The sequence below is a fragment of the Macaca mulatta genome, chromosome 8, assembly GCF_049350105.2.
Source record: "Macaca mulatta isolate MMU2019108-1 chromosome 8, T2T-MMU8v2.0, whole genome shotgun sequence".
In the NCBI taxonomy this organism is placed as follows: Eukaryota; Metazoa; Chordata; class Mammalia; order Primates; family Cercopithecidae; genus Macaca; species Macaca mulatta.
The window spans coordinates 78,020,022-78,047,904 of NC_133413.1; the positions used below are offsets into that span (position 1 = coordinate 78,020,022).

Sequence of the window (27,883 nt, forward strand, 5' to 3'; positions counted from 1 at the left end):
TAATACCCTAGTTAGGCATACTCTAAGCAATATCAAAAACATTTAAATTATCCCTGTGTTCACTACGAGGTTGACTTGCTAGTAAATAAATATAACTATTATTCAATCATCTATATTTGATGTCAGCAATCTTCTTCCTTGATTTTATTTTTCTACTTCAATAAGCAGCCCACTACTTACACTTGTGTGTATGTTTTCTTTTTCCTCTTACTCTACATTTAAATACCACATGCTTGAGGAAGAAGCATACAGACTCCTGGATGACATACTTCTTTTTTTTTTTTTGAGACAGAGTTTCGCTCTTGTTGCCAGGCTGGAGTGCAAATGGTGCGATCTCAGCTCACTGCAACTTTCACCTCCCAGGTTCAAGCTATTATCCTGCCTCAGCCTCCCAAGTAGCTGGAATTACTGGTGCCTGCCACCACCCTTGGCTAATCTTTTGTATTTTTACTAGAGATGGGGCTTCACCACGTTGACCAGGTTGGTCTTGAACTCCTGACTTCAGGTGATCCACCCACCTCAGCCTCCCAAAGTGCTGGGATTACAGGCGTAAGCCAATGCACCTGGCCCAGTGACACACTTCTTCTAACCATGCCATGAAATATTTTATTGTAGTTCTACCACAAGACACGTTACTTGGTATGATCATATGTCAGAATTTTCTTGTATTTGCAACACTTTTTCTCCGTATACCTACACATATTTGTTCTAAGAAAAGTATTATATAATCTGCTTTTTCCAATCATTCATCTTCCCATATCAATAAGTATATTTCAAGCACATCACTACACAGTACTCTGTAACATTCCCTTTATTAACATCATTTAATCAATCCTATATTGTTGACTACCTGAGTTATTTTCATATTTTAGTAATTAAAAACAGCATAAAGATTGTACATACATCTTTGTAACACATTTCTGATTGTTTTCTAACAATATTCTAGAAGAATTTGAAATAGAGGGGGTGAGAGAAAGTGGTGGAGAGATGAGGGAGATAAAGAAGGCAACAAGGGAAAAAGATGATAGAGAGGTGAGATAAGGCATTTTTTTAAAAAAGATATAAAAGAGAATGCTTATGTTTATTAGCAGAGTTGCTGTGTTTTTGTTTTTTTGTTTTTTTTTTTGAGACGGAGTCTCGCTCTGTCACCCAGGCTGGAGTGCAGTGGCCGGATCTCAGCTCACTGCAAGCTCTGCCTCCCGGGTTCACGCCATTCTCCTGCCTCAGCCTCCCGAGTAGCTGGGACTACAGGCGCCCGCCACCTCGCCCGGCTAAGTTTTTGTATTTTTAGTAGAGACGGGGTTTCACTGTGTTACCCAGGATGGTCTCGATCTCCTGACCTCGTGATCCGCCCGTCTCGGCCTCCCAAAGTGCTGGGATTACAGGCTTGAGCCACCGCGCCCGGCCCCAGAGTTGCTGTTTTAACATTTTCAGCAAATTCCTATTACATTTACCTAGGATGAAACTCTTATAATTTTTTTTTTCCTTGAATAGCCATGGATGCTACTGATTCTTTACAGTCTTAACAAACTGAACTATTCTTCTGGAAGCTTATTTTCTTTGCCTGGATATTTACAAGATTAATTTTTTATCACTAATATTAAAAAATATTGCTAGACTGAGATTTCTAAGTCTTTTCACATTGAGTATTTTTCTTCCTAGAATATAGCAGTTTGCACACACAAGTATTTTTTAGTGCAGTTTTCTCCAGCATATCTTTGATTATTGTTTTGCCAGCAATTTCTGGTTTTTGTTTTATATTTCAGAAAATGAGTTATCCATATGTTACATGGCTTATGTTCCCTGTCCTCCATATCTAGCTCTTCTTTCTCATCCTTTTAGCTTTTCATTCCTTCTGGGATCTAGCAATAAACTACCACCTATCTACTGTTCTACCATGTAGTGAATTTTCCCTCATTTCTGCAATGTAGTGGTCATTTGTGAGGATACATCAAGGGTTGTAAACTAAATGCATATTTGTATTTCAGGTTACTCTCTGATTATTTTTAAACTGTTTGAATTGAGTTAAAATATGTCTTTATAAATCAAGAATGTTTTCATAGATCAATGCTAATAGAGATTCTGAGGGTTTGAAAAGGAGAAAGGAGAATCAGGTAGGAAATTAACGTAAATGGGTCAAAAAAAGGAATGGAAATACTGTGGTAATTTTTAAAATAAAAAATTCAGGGCCAGGCGCAGCAGGCAGATCACGAGATCAGGAGCTCGAGACCAGCCTGGCCAACATGGTGAAACCCCATCTTCACTAAAAATACAAAAATTAGCCGGGCATGGTGGCATGCGCCTGTAATCCCAGCTACCTGGGAGTCTGAGACAGGAGAATCACGTGAACTCAAGAGGCAGAGGTTGCCATGAGTCGAAATGGCACCACTGCACTCCAGCCTGGGCGTCTTTATTTAAAAAAAAAAAAAAAAAAAATTCAGGATAAAAATAAGAATTTAGGCTGGGCGCGGTGGCTCACGCCTGTAATCCCAGCACTTTGGGAGGCTGAGGCAGGCAGATCACGAGGTCAGGAGATCGAGACCATCCTGGTTAACACGGTGAAACCCTGTCTCTACTAAAAATACAAAAAATTAGCCGGGCGTGGTGGTAGGCGCCTGTAGTCCCAGCTACTCGGGAGGCTGAGGCAGGAGAATGGCGTGAACCCAGGAGGCGGAGCTTGCAGTGAGCCGAGGTTGCACCATGGCACTCCAACCTGGGCGACAAAGCGAGATTCCGTCTAAATAAATAAATAAATAAGAAGAATATATAAAAAAAAGGAAAGAGCTAGAAAAAAAGCAAATATTCTTAAGAATATTTAATTTCCAAACTCAAAAAAAATTTTTTGTTTTCTTAAACACTTTCTGAAACACCACATTATTAATAGTGACTATCTTAGACAAAATATTTAGGGACATTAGTTTACTAAATCAATAAAACCTTTACATTAAGAAGTTTTAGTCAAACCAACTGGTGAGATATATCTTAATTACACAGAACAGCATTAGGCATGCATGAGCAGCAAAACCAAACAAAGCTTCTTATTTGCTATTAATGAAAGATTATATTATTTTTACAAATGTTAAGGATAGAAAGTTTCAATGAGACTGAATTGGCAGAAACCATTTAGGGGAGTGCTAAAAAAAAACAACGGCTATTCAATTTAATAACACAAAACTGAAAACTACTTAGTAAAAATAAATATGATTTTAACTTAGTGATAAAACGGAAAAAGATTAGCAAACCTTTCTTAAAGACATTTTTCATTCAAACCAAGAAAAAGCCATCAAACAAAAAGAACTATAACAGTGATAATTTTGAGAACCTAACATTTTCTTAGAGAAACCATAATTTTGCATATTAATTACCTACTAAAGGGTGTTTTTTGAAATGTAAAAGAAAATTAAGAATTGAGAAATATTTAACTATTTCATAAGGAAAGTAATTCAATGAAGGTAGCCATACACACAAGTTTAAGAGAGTATATGTTGGCATACTCATTGACTTTTTAAGGAAAAAATGTGTACACATTACAAACAAAAGTACCTTTCCTTCTACGTTACCACTCAAGGAATCTTCTATAACAGCCATAAAAATGGGGATTGAAGGCCGGGCACGGTGGCTCAAGCCTGTAATCCCAGCACTTTGGGAGGCCGAGGCGGGCGGATCGCGAGGTCAGGAGATCGAGACCATCCTGGCTAACACGGTGAAACCCCGTCTCTACTAAAAAATACAAAAAACTAGCCGGGCGAGGTGGCGGGCGCCTGTAGTCCCAGCTACTCGGGAGGCTGAGGCAGGAGAATGGCGTAAACCCGGGAGGCGGAGCTTGCAGTGAGCTGAGATCCGGCCACTGCACTCCAGCCTGGGCGACAGAGCGAGACTCCGTCTCAAAAAAAAAAAAAAAAAAAAATGGGGATTGAGGGTGGAAACAAAAAGAATAAAATACCTTCACTTCATTTATTCAAACACACAGATTCATCATTGCAGTTAGTAAAAAAACACATTCTAATAATATAACTTTATTTCTCCCTTTGTATCTTCTAGCAAGATAACTATAGACACAGAGCTGTTACTTACTATAAAAAATTTTTCTCTGATAATTGTAAAAACTCATTTTTTGGACACCGATGTATATTATAAAATCTTAATTACTATTAACTGGTATCAAACAACCTACACCTTATTTTTACTCTTCACCTTTGCAGAAGATGCACATGGTTCCATTCTCATTTCTAAAGATCAAACAAAGCACATTAGAAATTACACATAAGCTTTGCTTGTCACTGCATTAAACATTGTTGCTTTCTGACACTGCATTAAACAAACACATTCTCAATTATCAGGTAAGAAGTAAAACTTAGGGAATGGAAGCATGAGGACCCAATAAATTGGATGAAACAAAATAATCAACTTCTTCCCGACTATTAACACTCTTTAGCTGATGTATAAGAATAGAAGGCAAGAAAATCTGATTAACATGTTAATAAGATGTTAAGAACGAGCATTAGAAAACTTAAAAGAAAATCCTTGTTATTTGGAAAAAGAAGTAATATTATTTTTAAAAAATTAAGAAACAATGAAGACTAGTCAATCTTACCAGATATCACATTAAGTACTATACGAACATAAATTGAAAATGACTGATGGAATATGATGTGATGTTTTAAAATTACTTAGTAACTGCTATTAAAACACCCATCAATTCAGGGAAACAAAATGAACTTTTAAAATACATACTTCATATTATATACCCTGCTATGGTCTGAATGTTTGTGTCCTCCCAAAAAATCATGTTGAAACTTGATTCCCAGTGTGATGGAATTAAGAGGCGGGGCCTTCAGGAGGTGACTAGGTCATAAGGGTGGAGCAGTCATGAATGGAATTAGTGCCCTTATAAGAGGTGTATTTCACTCTTCTACTTTCTGACAACACAACTAGAAGGTACTGTCTATAAGGAACCAGCTATCACCAGATATGGAATCTGTCAGCACAGTGATCTTTGAATTCACAGTGAGAAATAAAGAACTGTGAGAAATAAATTTCTGTTGTCCATGAGCCACCCAGTTTACTGTATTGTTACAGTAGCTCAAACAGATATACCCTAATAACCCTCAAGAAAAAAAGGATGAAAAATATCAAATTCATAGAAAATGAAAGTACAGATATCCTAACTATAAACAGGAATTTTTATGTCTTTGTTTTTCACTCTTAGAACAGAAAAAAAAAAATGCAAAGGAAAGGTGAAGTGATAAAACACTGATCAAAACCAATAAATCTAACAACAGCAAATTCTCTGTCTTGTCCTCAGTGCTCTGTTGTTTATTTGCACCTAACACAGGTATATTAAGTATGGCAACCTTGCCTTAAGGAACAGTCATGAATGACCACACTCTAACCCAACAATCAAAATCTTAAGAGTTTATTTTAAACAGTTCTGCATATATAACAAACACTAACCAAATTCTGCAAGGGATTAGTTAAAAAAAAAAAAAAATCTGTGTAGCAAAACTTAAATGTAACATGTCCCCAAACTCAAAAATATTTAAACAAATGACACACTGTTAAAATGCTAGGTAGGAAGACAACATAGATATATAGAAAATGCACATGAAATATTGACTAGATAACAGAAAATCATGACAGTTACACAGTAATTATATTTACATACTTACAGATGAAGTCACTGAGATTTACAACTAGTTATTTTCAGATAAAGTCTTATTGGTAATTTCACAAAACGATATTTTAATAAGATTTTGTTCTTATATCAATTCTTAAAATGATTTGAAATGTTACAAAATATTAATATAAAAAGCAAATGAGAATAGTTTTAAAGGGTTAGGCATAGAAGCACAATAAAAGCTAGCCTATCCCGAATCCCTGGGAGGTGTTACAGGGCACATTAAATTTCCAAATAGCTTAAATTACTGACACTTTACTTTAAAATTAAATCTTAGAAGATACATACACACAAATTTGCCTGACTTCTTAAGCAGAAAAGAGAATTAAAATTATATTGTACACGACAGATTTGAGGATCCCATGATGAACACATGAACATTCACCCTGGAGATTCACTGAAATGTACACAGCAATATTTTCCTGTATTGCTGTTATTTCTATGTCTATTCAGTGTATGGCCCTTTTTCTCTTCTTGACAGTGCCTTTCTTTCCACAGTCGCCCTTCTTTTCCTTTTTGTATTGTTACTTACAAACATATAGTACTGTGATTAAGGGTGCAGGACAGGATTGCCACATTAGGCCAAAAAGCAGAGCGCAACACAACTCCCAAGATGACTATGTAGGCTCTAAGGTCGTATTCCAACTCTGCCAAACACAAACTCATTTTCTTCATTTGCAAAATGCAGGTAACAATAGAACCTAAGCATATAGGGTTATTCTGAGGACTAACTGAGATGAAGTCAATGAAGTATTCAACTGGTACAGAACCTGGCATACACTAAACACTCAATAAATGTTAGCTATTCTTTTTCCCCCTATGAATGCCTTAAAAATTAAATAGTTTTTTTTTTCTTTTTTTGAGACATAGTCTCACTCTGTTGCCAGGCTGGAGTGCAGTGGCGCAATCTCGGCTTCACCGCAACCTCCACCTCCCGGGATCAAGTGATTCTCCTGCCTCAGCCATCCGAGCAGCTGGGACTATAGGCATACACCACCACGGCCAGCCAATTTTTGTATTTTTCGTAGAGACAGCGTTTCACCATGTTGGCCAGGATGGTCTCGATCTCTTGACCTCATGATCCACCCACCTCAGCCACCCAAAGTGCTGACACTACAAGCACGAGCCACCATGGCAGGCTTTTTTTTCTTTCTTTCTTTTTTTTTTTGAAACAGAGTCTCACTCTGTCACCCAGGCTAGAGTGCAGTGGTGTGATCATAGCTCACTGCAGCCTCAACCTCCCGGGCCACCTCATCCTCCCAAGTAGCTGGTGCACACCACCACACCCAGTAATTTTTTTTTTTTTTTTTTTTAGTATTTTTTTGTAGACACAGGGTTTAGCCATGTTACCCAGGTTTGTATAAAAATCCTGGGCTCAAGTGATCTCCCTGCCTTGGCCTCCTTAAGTGCTGGGATCACAGGTGTGAGCCACCACATCTGGCTGCTCAATTTTTTGAAGAATATGCTTGTCCATGTCCATGCTCCTGTGTATGTGTGTGGAGAATGAAGTCTGGGAAAAATACAGGTTGAGCATTCCTAATCTGAAATATTCCAAAATCTGAAACTTTTTGAGAACTGACATGAAGCCAGAAGTGAAAAAAATTCCAAATCTGATCTCATGTGATGGGTCACAGTCAAAAGACAGTCAAAATTTTGTTTCAGCCAGGCACGGTGGCTCACACCTGTAATCCCAGCACTTTGGGAGGCCGATGCGGGCGGATCACGAAGTCAGGAGATGGAGACCATCCTGGCAAACACAGTGAAACCCTGTTTCTACTAAAAATACAAAAAAAATTAGCCAGGCGTGGTGGCAGGCGCCTGTAGTCCCAGCTTCTCGGGAGGCTGAGGCAGGCGAATGGCGTGAACCGGAAGGCGGCGGAGCTTGCAGTGAAGGGAGATCACGCCACTGCACTCCAGCCTGGACGACAGAGCGAGACTCCATCTCAAAACAAACAAACAAACAAAAAATTTTGTTTCACGCACAAAATTAAGAACAGTGCATAAGACCAGGCGCAGTGGCTCATGCCTGTAATCCCAGCACTGTGGGAGGCCAAGGCCAGTGGATCAACTGAGGTCAGAGTTTGAAACCAGAGTGGCCAACATGGCAAATCCCCTCTCTACCAAAAATACAAAATTAGCTGAGCATGGTGGTGCATGCCTGTAATCCCAGTTACTTGGGAGGCTGAGACAGGAGAATCACTTGAACCTGGGAAGTGGAAGTTGCAGTGAGCTGAGATCGCACCATTGCACTCCAGCCTGAGCAACAAGAGCTAAACTCCATCTCCAAAAAAAAAAAAAAAAGAACAGTGCATAGAAGTACCTTTGGATTACGTTTATAAGGTGTATGTGAAACATAAGTGAATTCTGTGTTTAGACTTCAATCTCATCCCCAAGATATTTCATTATGTATATGCAAATATTCCAAAATCCAAAAAAACCCAAAATTGAAAACATTTTTGATCCCAAGCATTTCCGATATTTAATCTGTACTTCAAAAAGTTAACAGTGTTTCAATGAAGTAACACTTCATTATAACAACTAGGATGGCTAAAAATAAAAAGGCAGTAACAAATATTGGTGAGAATTTGGAGAAACGGGAAGCCTCATACACTGCCGGTGGGTATGTAAGATGGTGCAGGCACTTTGGAAAAGAATTTAGCAGTTTCTTAAAAAGTTTCTTGAAAAGCTAAACATAAATTTATCATGCGGCCCACCAATTCCCTTCCCAGTTTGTCTACCTAGAAGAAATAAAAGTTTACGTCCACACAAAGACTTACACACAAATATTAGTGGCAGTATTATTCATTCAACCCAAATATCCATCAACTGGTAAATGGATAAGCAAAATATAGGATATCTAAACAATGGAATGCTTTAAATCAATAAAAGGAAATGAAGTGTGGATACAAACTTCATGAATGAACCTCAAAAACATACCGAAAGAAACCAGACACTAACGACCACCTGTGTATAACTGCATTTCATTAAATGTCCAGAAAATGCAACTCTAAAAACAGAAAATAGATTACTGAATGCCTGAAGCTAGGGATGACAACAAGGGCACTACGGATCTTATTGAAGTAATGGAAATGTTCTAAAACTGGATTTAATGCTGATGGCTGCGTAATTCAGTAAATTTACCAAAAATCATTCCACTCAAAAAAAGTAAATACTATAGTATGTAAATCATTCATCAGAAAGTTGTTTTTCAAAAAGTTAACAGTGGTTATCTCCAGCTAAGAGTATTACGGTAAAAATGTTTTTTTTTTTTTTTGAGACAGAGTCTTACTCTGTCGCCCAGGCTGGAGTGCAGTGGAGCAATCTCTGCTCACTGCAAGCTGTGCCTCTCGGGTTCACATCATTCTCCTGCCTCAGCCTCCCAGGTAGCTGGGACTACAGGCGCCCATCACCACACCTGGCTCATTTTTTGTATTTTTAGTAGAGACAGGGTTTCACTGTGTTAGCCAGGATGGTCTCAATCTCCTGACCTCATGATCCACCCACCTCGGCCTCCCAAAGTGCTGGGATTACAGGCGTGAGCCACTGCGCCCAGCCCTGTATCACAGTAAATTTTTATTGTTGTACTTGCACTTTTGAAAATGATTTGAAGGATTCGTTTATAAAAAATACCAAATTCCCAAACTTACTGGAATTATAAAAGTATACAGACTAAAAGTCATAGAGATTCTCTTCTATATAAAGTACTTGGCCTTCATGATATGTACTTTGCTTCTATTTTTATTATTTCATTTCTTAGCAAAGTTCTGACAAATGAGGATTGTTAAACAGCTGATTAAATGAAGCCTCAGTGCACACATTTTTGTTAAGAAAAATTAATAGCCTCACATGGAGTTTCCTAAAGACACTGCCAGTGGTAATATGAAATATTTTAAAGATTTTTTCTTTTTTTTTTTTGAGACAGAGTCTCACACTGTTGTCCTGGCTGGAGTACAGTGGCACCATCTTGGCTCACTGCAACCTCTGCCTTCCAGGTTCAAGCCATTCTCCTGCCTCAGCCTCCTAAGTAGCTGGGATTATAGTCGCCCACCACCACCACACCCAGCTAACTTTTTGTATTTTTAGTAGAGACAGAGTTTCACTATGTTGGCCAGGCTGGTCTCATGACCTCATGATCCACCCGCCTCAGCTTCCCAAAGTGCTGGGATTACAGGCGTGAGCCACTGCACCCAGCCATTTTAAAGATTTTCAAAGACTTTTCTGAATGAAAAGATAACATAGGTTATAAACAAATTTAGTTATATGTTGATAAACAAATTTAGTTATATCAAGTCTAAGCAAAACAAAATAATCAAAAGTAGAACACAAAACTTTTTAAATACTTTTGAATACCTGAGCTCAGACCTTTTAAGAAGCTTTTCAAGAGCCTCTACTTATGACACACTAAAGCCTCAGAATAACTGCTTTCTAGATTCATGAAACAATCAGAGACGAGCCAAAGACAGGATTGTATTGTGTAAACATACATATAGTAGACTCTATAAGTGGAAAGTTGAATAAGAAATCAAAATGGGTCTGAAAAGTTAGGATAAAAAGGGAACTTGCATTCATTTCCTAAGGCTGCCTTAACAAATTACCATAAATTTGGTGGCTTAAAACAACAGAAATTTCCTCTCATAGTTCTGGTGGCCCAAAATCTAAAATCAAGGTTGCAGCAGAGCTATGCTACATCCAAAGGCTCCAGGGAAGAATCCCTCCTTTTCCTTACAAGGACACCATTCACTGGATTTAGGGCCCACCTAATAAGACCCTAAGTTGAGGATCTCAATTTCACCTCAAGGTCTTTCACTAATTACATCCACAAAGTTCCTATTCCAGGAAAAGAACCAGACAAGTGAAAGGCTCATTTCTTTGGTAAAAAACCTCCCTGCAAAAAACCTGACAAGACAGGCTGGGCGTGATGGCTCACGCCTGTAATCCCAGCACTTTGGGAAGCCAGGCGGGCAGATCACGAGGTCAGGAGATCGAGACCATCCTGGCTAACACAGTGAAACCCCTTTTCTACTAAAAATACAAAAAAAAAAATATCAGCCGGGCGTGGTGGCGCTACTGGAGAGGCTGAGAGGCAGGAGAATAGCATGAACTCAGGAGGCGGAGCTTGCAGTGAGCCAGGATCGCGCCACTACACTCCAGCCTGGGTGACAGAGCGTGACTCCGTCTCAAAAAAAAAAAATCGACAAAACAAAATTGAAATTATTTTGTGTTATTCTCAGTAGAAAATATCCTATCATCAGAAAACTCTATCATTAAAACATTTTAAATACATATAAAAGGCAGGATGAAAATATTTTACTATATAAAAACCTATTTCCCAAAGGCTTTTTCTATCCTAGTGTTCCCCATTGAGGTGAATGCCATCTTCCCTACCCTGAAGCTCTGGTTACAAGACTGGATGCCATCCCCTCTGTCAACCAACCCATCAGCAAATCCTGTGGATTCCAAAATATATTCTAACTGCACACAATTATCACTCTTTCCACTACCACCAACCTAGTCTAAGTCCCCATGGTCTCTGGCCACAGTGAGCCTTTAAAAATATAAACATGCTGTCACTAAAATCCCAAATCTGCCCTCCCCGTCCTATCTTTCCCCCTCTCTCTCCCAGCCACACAAGCCTCCTTGCATCCTGAAACACACCAAGCACACAACCATCTTGCTGTTTCCCCTGTTTCTATTTCATTTAGTCTGAAAGACTAAATCCCTCACTTTTGTCACTTCTCTGCTCAAATGTCATCTCACAGATAGGACTTTCCTGACAACTCTAACTAAATCAGCACTCCCACCCTTTTCCCTTTAACCTTCTGAACTCTTTCTTCTGATGATATAAGGTCGTTATTATCACCCTCACCCTACTAGAATGTGTGTTCTATGAAAGCATGTTTGGTTCACTGCTGTATACCCAGCACATAAGAGGAGTTCAACAAATACCTGATTGAAATATATACCTAGTTTGGAATGACAACAATAACTTACTCAAGTATATTTTTCCCTTTTCAAATATCCTTCCTCCATTATGTGAGGAATATTATGACAAATATTTCCCCAAATGATTTCCCATTCACAATTTTCTCTCTAAGTTAAACCTTAACAGGAGATACAAATGAGTTACCTGCCCCTAGATGGGGTGGGAAAGAAAGCTAGTCAGCAAATAGTCCTCTGATGTCGATATTTCTCCTGCTCCTTATTTCATACTTGCTTCTCCTTCCCACACTATCAACACATCTACTGCTTTCCCCAAACCTGTGTTTACAGAAACACAGGTTTGTGTACTGGTTTCCCCAAACCTCTTCTGGAAGATGGTTTCACCAGTAGTTAGGGTTATTGTACTTGCCCTTCTTTCCCCAGTGTACCAAAGTAAGTTCCAAGGAACAACATATCCTACGGGAGTTAACTGAGTTAGCAGACAATGAAAAAGGATCACATACATTCAGGAAAATCTTCATTAAACAAAATTCAGCAGGTGTCTTTCTTGGAGGACTTTTCAGAATCTTAACTATGTTCATGTGCATTATAAATTTCCCAAATGGAAACAGATTATACACTGTAATCCAAACTTATTTTTTCAACCCAAACTTATTTTCTTCAAAGAGCTTCTCTAAGAACTTGTAGTCTACAACATTTATTTTATTCAACACTATTCTGGAGCAAATGTCCTAAAAACAAATCTGAAATGTGAAAGAAAAGAACAAATGCAAATAGGATCAATCTTTCAGTTATGTCATTAATTATAGTCTTCTACCCATCTCAAAAATTCAGGTAGCTTGGCTTACTGAAAACACTTTTTACTTTAGATATCAAAGAAGGCTTAAACAGAGATTTGTTAATGGATTTAAATTATAATTAAGGTGTTCACTGATGTTTAAAATATTTTAAATTAAGGTATTCACAGGATATTGTTTGGGGATAAATCATTTTTTTCATAAATGGTGAAGAGTGATGAAAATTAACAGTTACCAAAAGTAGCATAAACGCAGAGCCCAAAGCATTCAGGTAATTTCCCCTCCACCCACATATCTTTTTTATAACACCACCAACAAAAATAAGGGTGGGATTAAAGGGGCAGAAGGAAGCAAGTTCTGAAAAGTTTGAGTCTCAATATTATATTTCTGGATGAAACTATAATTATAGGTAATAGACTCTTATATAAGAAAACTAAGTCAACAGGATCACTTTATAATATGAACAATATAAATTCATACCCTGTCTGATGCAAAAATTACTTCCCTAACAATTCTGTCTCCATTATTTTCCCATATACCTCCTGGGAACCCACCCTAGTCACTGCCAGTATATGCCTCCCCTTTCCCTTTAAAACCTTCTTCTGGTCAGCTCTTCACCTCTTCCACTCTTATTTTGTATCAGTGCCAGTTTCCAAACTTGAACTCTTTCATCCTAATATTTGCAGAGTATCTTCATAGATATTCGATGTTAGAAAGCGTAAGTTGAACTAGTCACAATCCTAACATAAAAGAAACTCCTGAAACTTAGAGGCCTTACTGGAATAAGTGCCAACTGCACCCTCCCTAGCAGATAAACAATGCTACCTTCAAGCCCAATCCCACAACAATCCTAAATTCTTTGAAACTAAAAATAGCTCAGCTGTTGTCTCATCTGCCAGCAGATGGCCAGACTATTTTTAAGTCAGGATTCTCGAGAGCAGGAATGGATCAGGCTAAGCTAGGGCAGCCTAGACTCCCTCTCTCTGCAGAGAGCTGTAGTAGGGCAGGTACCAAAAGAGGGCAACCTGGAGCTGTTCCTGGACCTGTGGCCTTCACACCAGTTTTAACTGTGGGGGGGGGGGGGGCGGGGATTATTTCTTTTTTAACCATTCTTTACTTCAAAATAAAGTCTGACATAAGAAAATCTGAAAAACGTTTTACATTAACTCTGCATCCCTTTAAAGGTTTATTTTTCTTTCTGTGAAGATAAAAGTTCCTTGATATAGTGTCTTTGAGAATGGATTCTGTTTTAATGAAGTAAAATCTCCCCAACCTAGATGCTGTTTCATAAGTTATACTTTTTTGCAAAAAAAGTTTTAAGAATACACGATAAGCTGTAATTTCATGAGTACAGTTTACAGAAAATCCATCTATAATTGGCCATGTTAAAAGGTAGCTGAATTAATTTTGAATGGCAATACTCTGAAATCTACTCACATGCCAATACAATGATTTTCAAACAAAAAAGGATTAAAAGTCTGACATACTATGTATTTTCCTGTTTACTGTCCATCTCCCTTCAGCTGTATGCTCAATAAATATCTGGGGAAAGAAGGAAGACAGACATGTGGGTATTTAGAAGGGTTATAACACCACCCACAAAATGACCTCTGTATCTCCACCATCCAACACCCACCCACTCACAATCTATAGACACGAGAGGACTAAATCAGGCCTTTTCAGTTTGCTTTCCCATCCTGCTTGATGCCCACACAGATTACCAACAGACCAAAGTGGGCCTGGCCCAGGTCTCAATAGTGAAGTGGAGAAGATAAGTCTCAAATGGTTTTCAAGGACAATATATTTGTGGGCATACCATCTTCCTGCAAGACATACTTTACAAAATGAGTTATCCCTCCCAATTTATGTTTGGGTGGTGATGTAGATAAGACTGCAAGGGAAGAAACACAGTTCACCAGGGATTAGCTACCATGAGATTACTGAGATTTTGCTTTGTCGGAGGCTAAATGTAACTTTGTGAAATGTGGGAAAAAATGCCTTATACATCTCAAGTAAATAAAGTACTGTGATTCCTAGCCCCTCCCTGGATAGTCACATTCCTCATAACAAGCTTCTACTGAGTATACAGAAGGGACAAAAAAGTAAAAACTGGCAAAATCTGGAATAGACAACGCTGCTACAGTTGGCACACATATCAAGTAATCCCTACCTCCAGAAATGGCAAGGACCATTTAGAGCCCTACATAGGCCCTCTAAAGATGATGCTCATGAGTGGTAGGGAATACCCAATGCATGAGTTAACAGGACAGTGCAATCACATTCATGGCACATTAGAGGAGATGTGACCATACAATCATTAAGTTCAATACCCTAATTTTACAGAAAACTTAAGGCCCAGGGACTTGCTAAATACAACGACGTAACACAACTGGGATTTAAATATAGGATCTCTGACTCTCATTCCAGTAGGCTCTCCATTAAAATATGCTTATTTATGTTACCATTTTGGAGAAGGAAAATATATACATACACACAACACACTCCATTTCTTCAGTTTGATACTTACAATTTAATGTATTAAAAATATGTTGTAACATGAAAAATCTGAATTATAAAAAATTAAGGCCAGGAGAGGTAGCTCACACCTATAAACCCAGCACTTTGGGAGGCTAAGGTGGGAGGTCTCTTGAGCCCAGACTTGGAGACCAACCTGGGCAATATAGAGAGACCACCATCTCCACCCCAAAAAAAAAAAAAATTAGCCAGGTGTGGCGGTGTGCCTGAAGCCCCAATTACTTGGGAGGCTGAGGCAGGAGGAATGCCTGATCCTGGGAGTTTGAGGTGGCAGTGAGCCCTGATTGTGCCACTGTGCTTCAGTCTGGGTGACAGAGCAAGCCCCTGTCTCAACAAACAAAAATTTTAAACTTTAATTTGAATCTCTCTAAAGTTCTTTCACCTTCAAGTAATTTATAAACCTACATATAACAATTATTTTAAAAATTCTAAAATCACTTTCTCCCCAGTCCCACCCCAATTTAATTATTCCTTTCAGGATCTAGATATAAATACAGTTTCTGCCACTAGACAACGGTATTCTCATACACGGGGAACAGTCTTTTGTTACCAACAAAAATAACAAAATGCAAACTTCAAGTCGATGAATAAGGTGAAAAAACAAACTTAAGCCCCTTATACTACACACTCAAATTTTTTAAGATGAAATTTCTTTGACGTTTTCCATATTACCAATTTTAACGATCTAGGGGAAAAAAAACTACGGTATATCACAGCAAATTAAATAGTAGTCTTCTACTTATTTTGATAATTAAAAACTAATTTTAACTTGTCTTGACTCCTTAACTTTAGCATACTTTATTGTGGATTTTCTCCCTTTCAAGAAGGCTTTTTTCCAAAGCCTATTTAGCAAGCTTCCTTTTCTTGCCAATTTGACTTAGTGTATTTCCAGTGCTATAAAGTGTAAGCATTAGGAATGCATCTTTGTGTTAAATGGTCTCTCAAACGATTTCATCTTTGATGGATGCAATAGATCTAACAATGTTCCCCCTTTAACTATTCCTTATCTGCCTAACCTCATAGGCAGGAGGTATTGTTTAGATTTTCCCTGCTGCGGGCTTCATTACACTAGATCTCTTCCATCTGAACTATAAATCACAATTCAAGCTTGAGAACAGCTGCCACTGTCCAGACATGTGGCTAGTGGGTGTCATTGTCTTTTTCATTTTCCTCATTTCAAACCCTCCCTTCCCTTGTCACCTAAAGCCATTTTATCTAAAGGTTCTTTGCTTCCCTGCTTTCACGCCGCCACCCCCACCCCTTAACCACCGGACTTGTTCTTCCAGGTCAGCCCAGTCAGATACAATATTACTCTATGTTTTTCCTGTGGCAGAGGCGGAGAGATGTCAGAACCGGCTGCACCTCTTCTGAACCCCTTCTCAAGACTGTCAACAAGGAAACAACTTCAGCAGCCTATCTCCCCAAAGTACCTCGCTAAACGAAAAAGTTATTGATAATTATGATATGGAACATTTCCCACGCCCAATCTTGACATACCGGCCCCACCTCAATTTCCAAGCTAATAAACAACAGCTCATCTTCTGCTTCATCACAAAGGGTGGTATCCAGTCCGCACCTCACGGACCACCAACAAAATCCTCACTCTCAAGTCGATCCCTCGAACCCAGGTGCCTCGCGATCCTATGCCCGGCCGAGTTTCCCAAGCCCAGCTCACCGCCCTTCCTCCCCTACCCTGCCTCTGCCCCACATCCAGCCGAGTTCCTATCAACTCCAGACAGGGAGCAGAGAGCTCCGCGAGGGCTCCCCGAGGTCAGAAGCGCGGGCCTCGGGCAAGCCTCGGGCGACCCCAGCCCCCCACGGGCGCCCCCCTTGTCCCCCCGCCCCACAACAAGCACCCCATCCCCCGGGCCTCCTCCCCACTCACCTAATGCCACCTCGCAAGCTTTGCGCAGCTGGGAGTGATGCGCCTTCTTCACTTCCTTGTCGGCCAGTATCTTCTCCAGGGCCCGGGTCAGGAACATGTTCTTCGTCTTCTTCCCCTCATACATGGACGCAGAGAAGGAGGCGGCGGCTCGTCCGACCCGCGGCTCCCAGCGGCTGGAGGGGAGGAGGAGGAGAAGAAGGAAGAGAAGAGAGAAAGGAGAGGGGGTGGAGGTGGGGGAGTGGAGGCGTGGAGGGCAGCGGCAGGATCAGGAAGGGGCGGGCGAGCGAGACTAGCCGCGGTGCCGCCGAGGAGCGTCGAGGTCCTCGCCGCGCCCGAGAAGCCGTACCTCGAGGGCCGCGCCCGAGAAGCCGTACCTCGAGGGCCGCGCCCGTCGGGCCTCAGCTTCTCCCGGCCCGGGGGTCGCGTCCCGGCCGCCCCTCTCACTCGTCCCTCCGGCCCTGGCGGCGGTAACGGAGCCCGGCCTGGGCGGCTGTCTGCCGGGAAATGAGGGACTAGGTGGCGGCGGCTCTCACAGGCACCGCGAGAGGAGGGCTACCCTGGCTACTGTGGGGATTAGCACCCGCCGCGGCCGCGAACTGGCCTCCATCACCGCCGACCTGCCCCGGCCGCCATGTTGGGAGGAAACGACGCGTCACGCAGCGGCCGAACGGCTGCAGAGGAGGAAACAGCAGCAGCGGCGGCGGCGGCGGCGGCGGCGGCGCTGCCTGCCCAGAGCTACCGCGGCGCCGGGAGGCTGGGGGCGGAGGGCGGCGCGGAAGGAGCGGGCCGAGCCGCAGCGCTACGGCGGCCCGGCGGGGCCTCCAGCGTTCGCCTGCAGGGCGGCGTGGGGCGTGGCGGGCCTCTGGTGGCGCCGCGCCCAGCACTTCGGGCTCTTGGCTGCGGCCGAGCTGCGGAACCGGAGATCCCCCCCACTCGGCACCCCTGCTCCTGCCGAATGAACAGGACTTCTGGCTACTCTGCATCGGCTCCTCTAACTTTCTGATGGGGGTGCAATCCTTTGCATTCCAGGGGTCACAGGAACACCCGCATCGCCAGTTCTCAGCCACACTGGGTCTCCGCCTGCATCACTGGACTCTAAAATTTCCTCCTTCCCCGGTGCACGGAACTGCTATCCAGGACTGTGCTCTCCGACTACCTCAGGGAGGATTCTGTTTTGGGAAAAGTAAGCCAAAACCTATGATAAGGGTTGGAAAATGTTTCACTTTTTTCTCTCTCTGTCGGATGAATCGGTCAACTCTAGACTTCAGGTCCCTTCTGAATCGACTCAGTTAAGGTGAATGGTTGTGAATGAGGTTCCGTAGAGCCCTGTGTTTCTGTGCCTTTAATACTAAGATTTAGTCCAGGACATGTAAACAAGTTTAGAATGGAAAAGCTTTAAGTGCAAACAGATTAACACACGTGACCATGTGTTTGCATTAGTCTGAGTGTAGAACTCAAATTTCTGCAATATTTAATTTCTACAGTTTCCTTCTGAGCAGAAAAAGAATACCATAAAAATATATGCAAACATTTTATATGGTGATCTAGGGTCACGTCTCCGAGTTCTAAGCTACTGTGGCTCCATCCACACAGGTTCCCTAGTATTTAGTATGCATCTGTCACTGTTCATTGCTTAACTGTAGGCTTGTCCTAACGCAACCATCCAAACCTAAGGAAGGAGAAACTTAAGTGACTGTGAACTTAGTGAAGTGACCGGATTTGAGAAGGCTAAAACCCAGAGGAAATAAAATGGAAAACTTGAAGGTGACAAATTAAAGTGGAAAAATAGATTAATTTTTTTAAACTTTATTGTCCTGAGAAACAAATCTATAAATTAATTAATTTTATTTTAGAGACTATCTCTAGATTACTGGAAATAAAGGATTCATTATACTCTTAGATCAGGTATAATACTGATTTCTGTGTATACGTTAATAAACTTTTTTAGAACAAGTTCCATTTCTTTTGTTTTTTTCTTCCCTTCTTTCACAGGTGTTGATCCATTTCTAATTCATCTTTGTTTCTTCATAATGGAGTGTTGTGCCAGGTACTGTTGAGGGTACTAGCTGATCACCAAACCCATTTACTCTCTTTCTTAGTATAGAATTGCATTGTCCAGCCTCACTTGAAGTTAGGTGTAGCCATCCAGGCTTAATCTATTGTTAAAAAAACAAGAAACTCCCACAATCTTTAATGCTCTTTCCCTTCTTTTTTTTTTTCTTTTGGTAGAAACGGCATCTCACCATGTTGAACTCCTGGCCTCAAGCGGTCCTCCTGCCTCAGCCTCCCAGTGCTGAGACTACAGGCATAAGCCACCATGCCCAGCCTCTCTTTTCCCTTCTATGGCCACATGCTGAAGATGGCAGAACCACAAGTTAGGAGTCTTAGTTCCTGAATTGGAACTCTTGGAGAAGAACCATCTACACATTAGGAATACCTATTTTGGACTTTACATGAACGAAGCAGACTCTTCAGTTACGTTTAGCAGTCAGCTTTATCGTAACAACATACTTGGGATTCATTGATGAACAAGACAAGCTGGCACCTGTAGTCCCAGCACTTTGGGAGGCTAAGGCAAGAGAATGACTTGAGGCCAGGAGATCCAGATGAAACTGGGCAACATAGCAAGATGCTGTCTCTACAAATAGAGAAAAATTAGCCAGGCACGGTGGCATCCACCTGTAGTTGCAGCTGCTCAGGAGACTGAGGTGGAAGGATCGCTTGAGCTCAGGAGTTCAAGGCTGCAGTGAACTATGAGATGATAGTGCCACAGCATTCATAATCATCTCATCTGCTTGCTTTGCTTGTTGATGGGTTGCATGTTTCTCTTACAAGTGCGGGGACCTCATCTCTGTCTATTCACTTCTATGTGCCCATCATCTATTATATTGCTGGCATAGAGAAGGCATTTGCTATAAACTTACAGAAACTTGGATAAATGAAAGGCACCAGGCTAAGACAAGCATGATACCTGCCCTTTTGAACCTTACGGTGTAGAGCAGGGAAAAGATATTAAGTCAGTAGTGAATATACAATTACAAATCTGTTAAGTATGATTAAAGAATAGAGTGCTGTGAGGGAATCTACTTTGGATTATAGATTCACGGGTGGCTTCCCTGAAGAAGTAACATTTAAATTGAGACCTGAGAGAAGAGTAGACATTAGCCAAAGTAAGTCATGAAGAACTTTCCAGGCAAAGTCTCTTGGGGTAGGGGGAAGCTTGGCAAGTTTTAGGAAACAAAACAAGGCAGTGTGGCTGAGAGTTAGGATCAAGGGGAATGGTGCCAGTCAGGATGAAGAGGGAGCTAGGAACCAGATCATTCAGAATCTTGTAGGCAATGTTAGGGGGTTGCAGTTTCATCCTAATAGCAATGGAAATTCATTGAAAGGTTTTGAAAGTGGGGGATAAAGTGATCCAATTGGTGATTTAAAAATAATCCCTCTGTTACATGGAGAATGGATTGGAGGGGACAAGTGAGGATGTGGCAAAACATTAAGGAATTTATTACAACAGTGCAGGATGGCTTGGTCAGGTCCAGGGCCACCAAGCCAGGTTGTGGAGACCACGCCCTGCACAAGGGAGCAAGTGTGGCTGAAATCCAGCCCCACTATCTGCCCAAAAGAAGAGGCTTCTTTCTCTAATTTGCGTAAAGGTTAGCCCAGAAATGACAGTGGTGCCATGGAGATGGAGCAAAGTAGACAGATTTGGGATATACTTTGGTGGCAGAATAAATCGGACTTAGTTAACTGGAGTGCAGGTTAGAGGGAGAAAGAGGTCACAAATGAATACCAGGTTTCTGCTGGGAACCAGTGAACAGTTGGAAATGCCATTTGTAGAGATAGGCTAGATGGAAGATTTGATGGTAAAGTGCAGTTGTCAGTTTCAGAAGAATAAACTCCTCTGAGATATGACCTAACCCTCCCAGAAGGAATGATTTGCATCTTCCTTTGAGAGGACAACTCATCCTCTTCCCTTGCTGGGCTTACCCAAAAGGTGGTGGTGCTTGAGGGTGGAGTGGAGTAGGAGTAGTCTTAGGAGATGGGCACTCCTATCCACTTGAAACTCAAGATATTAACTCAGACCTGTAGCAAAAATAGAGTAAGACTCTAGAATAAAGTTGATGCTCTTGGATATTTTCTTTTTTTTTTTTTTTTTTTTTTGAGACAAGGTCTGGCTCTGTCACCCAGGCTGGAGTGCAGTGGTGCGATCTCAGCTCACTGCAACCTCCGCCTCCCGGGTTCACACCATTCTCCTGCCTCAGCCTCTCGAGTAGCTGGGACTACAGGCACCTGCCACCACGCCCGGCATATTTTTTGCATTTTTAGTAGAAACGGGGTTTCACCGTGTTCGCCAGGATGGTCTCTATCTCCTGACCTTGTGATCCGCCCACCTCAGCCTCTCAAAGTGCTGGGATTACAGGCATGAGCCACCGCGCCTGGCCTATTTTCAATCTTTTATTGACAGGTACACAGGGAGTGGCAATGGAGATTTTTACATAAAATTTTGAGTACAGGCCAGGCATGGTGGCTCATTCCTGTAAACCCAGCACTTTGGGAGGCTAAGGCAGGTGGATCACCTGAGGTCAGGAGTTCGAGACCAGCCTGGCCAACATGGTGAAACCCCCGTCTCTAATAAAAATACCAAATTAGGCAGGCGTGGTGGCGGGTGCCTGTAATCCCAGCTACTCAGGAGGCTGCGGTAGGAGAATTGCTTGAACCCAGGAGGTAGAGGTTGCAGTGAGCCAAGATCACGCTGCTGCACTCCAGCCGGAGCAACAGAGTGAGACTCGGTCTCAATTAAAAAAAAAAAAAAAAGAAAGAAAAGAAATTATGAGTACGTTCCCCTGTATATATGGTTCTTTTACTTTTTATTATTAATGTTGTTTGGTGCTAATACAGCTATTTAAATAAATCCAATCTCAGTATTCACTTGTACTTGGCTCCTTGCAGTTTTCGAAACATCCAAATTTTATCTCTGAATTTCTAAAATGTGTATCCTCTAAATTTTGAAATATATTTTTCCTTTTTTTGTTTTGTTTTATTTGTTGTTTCTTTTGTTTTTTTTTTTTTTTTTTTTTTTGAGACGGAGTCTCACTTCGTTGCCTGGGTTGGAGTACAGTGGAGCAATCTCGGCTCACTGCAACCTCCGCCTCCAGAGTTCAAGCAGTTCTCCTGCCTCAGCCTCCCGAGTAGCTGGGATTACAGGCGCCCACCACTAAACCCAGCTATATATTTTTCTTATACATAATTGCTTTCCTGAGTCCATTTTTCTCTCAGTTTGCACTCGCACCTTCCTATCACCTAATTCCCCCTCATCATTTTCCCTTCCATCTGTTAGTTTGCCGCGTACTGGCTGCTTTGGCTTTTCTTCTTGGATAATTTTCCCACTTGTTTCCAAAGAGTCAAATAATATCAAGCAATAAAAGACTTTGATCTGGATTTTAGCATCTTTGTTGGTGTGCTTTATCATAGTCCTTTTAAATATAGATACACATTCAGTGGAACACAAAGATTAAAATCTGAGTAAAATTTTAATTAATGTGGAGCATATTTGATTGATATTAAAAGCCAATATTAGTTAATATAAAAAATAACATCATGTTTACTTGACTAAAAAAAAACTATATGATGCCTCCAGTAGTCTTTCTCACATAATCTCAGAATTCTGTTAATTTTTAAAACATTCCATAATCTGACTCCTGACATTAGTAGAGGTGGAAAAAAAAATTATTTTCCCTCTACCTGTATTAAGTTAGTTCATTGACTGGGGCTCTGCAAATTAGATGAACAAAAGACAGATTAATAAAAGCAAAGATTTATTAACGTCTGCGTGACACAGTTATGGGAGTTCTCGGTGATGAGTAACTCAAAAGTGTGGTGGTTAGAACTTGTTCTTACACAGCTTCTTAACAAAATAATAAAGTTTTAGAAAAATCCTACAAAGGAAAGGACTTTGAATTTCTAGCATAGCAAATTTGGGAAGGTAAATATATGAGAGAACTAGCAGAAGATGAAAGCTAGGTAATAAAATTTGTTATGTATTATTGAATCCTAAGGGTCCACAGGTGTCTCCAGTGATTAACTTCTGTCCTTCCTGGTAAAGGGCTGGGGGTGTGGGAGTGGACCGGGAGGAGACACCTTTACAAAGCCAGGATTACAGTTTGGCAAGTCTAGCTCCAGGACCCATATTCTAAATAACTATGTCGCCCCTGTAACAGTTTAGTTTGTTTTTTATGGTAATGCCCCAGTCCCTCTTCCTCAGTTATACACATGTAGGCATTCATGTTTCAGCACATTCCCTTCTCCAAATCACCCTCTACCTTTTATCCCCATGCAACGTACCCATATAAACACCAAGTTCATTCACACCTGTGTGCCTTTGTTCGTCTTTCAAATGATCCAGCGTGCTCACTGCCACCTTTCTTTTATTTGTTCTCCCCAAAGGCTTCCCAACCTTCAAAGTCTCTTTGAAATTCCATCCTCTCCTAAAAGTTCTTTCTTTTACCTGCATTAACACTATTCTCTCCCTTCTATGTCTTACAGCATTATCTACCTCACACTTTATGCCTAACTGTCCCCAGTAGTGTTTAATTCTCTACTTTTAAGTTTTTGAAGACTAGGCATACACAAAAAGATGAGGCAGCCAACTTAGCAAAAGATGAGAAACATTGATTAAACAGAAAATCAGTTTTGCTGAAACCACAATAATGGCATGACTAATAGAAGAAAGGCCATCTCCAGAATAAATCGTCTGCTTTCTTGCTTTTCATGTGAGCTAACTTGATATTCCACTTTCACTAGTGTGCTTGTTTTTACCTCATTTATTAAAACAATAAATGGATATAATGTATCCTTAGCCAGGCACAGGATAGTGGCTCATTATCCTTATTGGCTCATTATCCTTAGTGGCTCATTCCTATAATCGCAGCACTTTGGGAGGCCGAGGCGAGCAGATCACCCGAGTTCAGGAGTTTGAGACCGACCTGGCCAACGTGGTGAAACCTGGTCTCTACTAAAAAAAAAAAAAAAAAAAAAATCAGCAGGGTGTGATGGCTCATGCCTGTAATCTCAGCCACTTGGAAGGCTGAGGCAGGAGAATTGCTTGAACTTGGGAGGCGAAGGTTGCAGTGAGGCGAAATCACGCCACTGCACTCCAGCCTGGGTGACAAGAGTGAAACTCAGTCTCCAAAAAAATAAAAAAGGATATAGTGTATCTTTAAACTGGGCGATTCTACTTGTTATCCTGCAGGTAAGGTATCAAGACATTGGACAGGGCAGACAGAGGGATAACATGGTGTATTAAATAATTTGATTTAGAAAGAAAAGAAAGCAAATTTTTATAGAATAAGAGACTATAAGGTGGTATTTGATAAAGAGAACATTCCAAAAAGTTAGAATGTGGTTGCAAAAATAAATAAATAAATACAAATCTAGAGCCATATGGCTTTCTAAGAATTTAAAATCATCCAATGCTAATCTTTTACAGAATAATAAAATTGAAAGCATAAACTCTTAAATTTTCCTAGAATGTTTGATTTCACAATTCTCTAGCATGATGAAAGGTACTTACTTTCAATCTATAGCACTATACTCTACTTTTCTCTACACCATTGTAATTTTTCCTGGAAAGTCACACCAATGATAGCTACTACTTATTGGATATTTACTTTGTATGAAGCTCTTGACAAGCATTAAGTCAATCCTTAATCCACAACTCAGTGATATATATATATATCTCATATGTTTATGAGATATATATATCAAAAAAATATATATATATTTTTTACAGTTGAGAAGGAGAAAAGTTCAACAAGTTAATTGTCCAAAGTTACAGTGTGGCAGAACCAAATACAAATCTAAGTTTCTCATTTGCCAAAATCCATGGATGCTCTTTTTTTTTTTTTTTTTTTTTTTTTTTTTTTTTTTTTTGAGACAGAGTCTGGCTCTGCCGCCCAGGCTGGAGTGCAGTGGCCGGATCTCAGCTCACTGTAAGCTCCGCCTCCCGGGTTCACGCCATTCTCCTGCCTCAGCCTCCACAGCAGCTGGGACTACAGGCGCCCGCCACCTCGCCCGGCTAGTTTTTTTGTGTTTTTTAGTAGAGACGGGGTTTCACCGGGTTAGCCAGGATGGTCTCGATCTCCTGACCTCGTGATCCGCCCGCCTTGGCCTCCCAAAGTGCTGGGATTACAGGCTTGAGCCACCGCGCCCGGCCCATGGATGCTCTTAACCGTTGTTTCATCCTATTTCTTTCTCAGTCACGTATTTCTAAATATCTATTTAAGATGACTTCTCACCAGTACTGTGCCATAATTATTTTAAGGCAGGACCACATTATCTCTTTCTTTTGAAACTACCCTCAACAGCTAGTACACTGAAATGAATTTTAAGTATTAATGAGTAAGTGGACATTAACCTTTCTAATGAGGTCAGGTTTTCCAAAAAATTTTTAATGGGAATTTTTTATTAAAAGCCTGCCTTTTAAAGAAATTGAATTTTTAGTTTAGTTTAAAACTTGGAAAAAAATTTCCAAGCCTGAATGGTTTCATTACTGAATTCTATCAAACATTTAGAGAAGAAATAACACCATCTCTTTCAGAAAAAAGAGAACACTTTTCAGCTTATTGTATGAGGCCAGCAAAATCAAATAAAAACAGGACAGGGCCGGGCGCGGTGGCTCAAGCCTGTAATCCCAGCACTTTGGGAGGCCGAGACAGGTGGATCACGAGGTCAGGAGATCCAGACCATCCTGGCTAACACGGTGAAACCCCGTCTCTACTAAAAAATACAAAAAAATAGCCGGGCAAGATGGCGGGCGCCTGTAGTCCCAGCTACTTGGGAGGCTGAGGCAGGAGAATGGCGTGAATCCGGGAGTCGGAGCTTGCAGTGAGCTGAGATCCGGCCACTGCACTCCAGCCTGGGCGACAGAGCGAGACTCCGTCTCAAAAAAAAATAAAAAATAAATAAAAAATAATAACAGGACAGATCTACAGATTCATATCCTTCCTGAACATAGATGCAAAGGTCCTCAACAAAATATTAGCAAATAAAAATCAGCAAAATGTTAAAAGAGTAATACATTACAACCAATAGGAGGTTCATGCTGGGAATGCTAGCTGGGTCACTATTAGAAAAGCAAGTAAGGGGCCGGGCATAGTGGCTCACGCCTGTAATCCCAGCACTTTGGGAGCTGAGGCAGGAGGATCACAAGGTAAAGAGATCGAGACCATCAACATGGTGAAACCCTGTCTCTACTAAAAATATAAAAATTAGCTGGGCGTGGTGGCACGCACCTGTAGTCCCAGCTACTCAGGAGGCTGAGGCAGGAGAATCACTTGAACCCGGGAGGCAGAGGTTGCAGTGAGCCGTGATCACGCCACTGCACCCTAGCCTGGCGAGAGAGCAAGTCTCTGTCTCAAAAAAAAAAAAAAAAAAAAAAAAAGAAAAGAAAAAGGAAAAGCAAGTAAGGTTATTGACCACACTAGCAGACTAAAAGAAAAACTACCTGGGCCTGGCGCGATGGCTTACGCCTGTAATCCCAGCACTTTGGGAAGCCAAGGCAGGTAGATCACAAGGTCAGGAGTTCGAGACCAGCCTGACCAACAGGGTGAAACCCTGTCTCTACTAAAAACACAAAAATTAGCCGGGCATGGTGGCACATGCCTGTAATCCCAGCTACTCAGGAGGTTGAGGCAAGAGAATCACTTGAACCAAGGAGGGCGAGGTTGCAGTGAGCTGAGATCACACCACTGCTGTGACAGAGCGAGATTCTGTCTCAAAAAAATAAAAATAAAAACGACCTGATAACATCATTTGATGCAGAATAAGCATTTAATAAAATTCAGCATCCACTTATGCTAAAAACTCTCAGCAAACATACTCAACCTGATAAAGAATATCTTAAAAAAGACCAACTACAAGCAACATTATACTTAATGGCAAAAACTTGAATGCCGTGAATGGAAAGAAGGCAAGGACGTTTACTCTCAAGACTCCTATTCAACAGTATACTGGAAGTCCTAACCAGTATAATTAGGCAAGGAAAAGAAAAGACACACAGGCTAGAATGGAAGAAACAAACTGTCCTTACTCAGTCAGCATAATTGTATATGTAGGAACCTACAAAAAAAAAACCTCCTAGAACTTACAATTGAGTTTAACAACTTCACAGGATACGAAGTCAGTGAATGAAAATGAATTCTATTTTTTTTTATTATCATTATACTTTAAGTTCTATGGTACATGTGCACAACGTGCAGGTTTGATACATAGGTATACATGTGCCATGTTGGTTTGCTGTACCCATCAACTCATCATTTACATTAGGTATATCTCCTAATGCTATCCCTCCCCCAGCCCCCACCCCCCGACAGGCCCTGGTGTGTGATGTTCCCCACCCTGTGTCCAACTGATCTCATTGTTCAATTCCCACCTATGAGTGAGAACATGCAATGTTTGGTTTTCTGTCCTTGTGATAGTTTGCTGAGAATGATGGTTTCCAGCTTCATCCATGTTCCTGCAAATGACATGAACTCATCCTTTTTTATGGCTACGTAGTATTCCACGATGCATATGTGCCACATTTTCTTAATCCAGTCTATCATTGATAGATATTTGGGTTGGTTCCAAGTCTTTGCTATTGTGAACAGTGCCACAATAAACATACATGTGCATGTGTCTTTATAGTAGCATGATTTATAATCCTTTGGGTATATACCCAGTAATGGGATGCCTGGGTCAAATGATAATTCTAGTTCTAGATCCTTGAGGAATCGCCACACTGGCTTCCACAATGGTTGAACTAATTTACACTCCCACTAACAGTGTAAAAGCGTTCCTATTTCTCCACATCCTCTCCAGCACCTGTTGTTTCCTGACTGTTTAATGATTGCCATTCTAACTGACGTGAGATGGTATCTCATTGTGGTTTTGATTTGTATTTCTCTGATGACCAGTGATAATGAGCATTTTTTCATTTGTCTGTTGGCTGCATAGATGTCTTCTTTTGAGAAGTGTCTGTTTATATCCTTTGCCCACTTTTTGATGGGATCA

The 27,883-nt window shown here is 40.9% G+C and overlaps 2 protein-coding genes across 9 annotated transcripts in view; one reads left to right on the forward strand and one right to left on the reverse strand.

Moving 5' to 3' along the window:
* Window positions 1-17,485, reverse strand: part of ARFGEF1 (ADP ribosylation factor guanine nucleotide exchange factor 1) — a 146,561-nt gene extending 129,076 nt beyond the window's left edge. For 3 of the 7 annotated variants that reach the window (XM_077942521.1, XM_077942520.1, XM_015145404.3), the window contains exons 1-2: window positions 17,209-17,485; window positions 16,835-17,007 (exon numbers count right to left, since the gene is read on the reverse strand). In XM_077942521.1, coding sequence (XP_077798647.1) covers window positions 16,835-16,958 — 124 coding nt within the window. In that variant the 5' untranslated portion in view covers window positions 16,959-17,007; window positions 17,209-17,485. Of the gene's footprint in view, window positions 1-13,901; window positions 13,957-16,834 lie in introns of all 7 variants that reach the window. The other 4 variants (XM_077942523.1, NM_001261046.1, XM_077942519.1 and 1 more) reach the window with 4 other exon arrangements.
* Window positions 16,851-27,883, forward strand: part of LOC144330803 (uncharacterized) — a 32,541-nt gene continuing 21,508 nt past the window's right edge. Inside the window, exons 1-2 of one of the 2 annotated variants that reach the window (XM_077943753.1) lie at window positions 16,851-18,017; window positions 18,827-18,881. In XM_077943753.1, coding sequence (XP_077799879.1) covers window positions 17,466-17,837 — 372 coding nt within the window. In that variant the 5' untranslated portion in view covers window positions 16,851-17,465 and the 3' untranslated portion in view covers window positions 17,838-18,017; window positions 18,827-18,881. Of the gene's footprint in view, window positions 18,018-18,826; window positions 18,882-19,063; window positions 19,391-27,883 lie in introns of those variants that run through there. The other variant, XM_077943752.1, reaches the window with a different exon arrangement.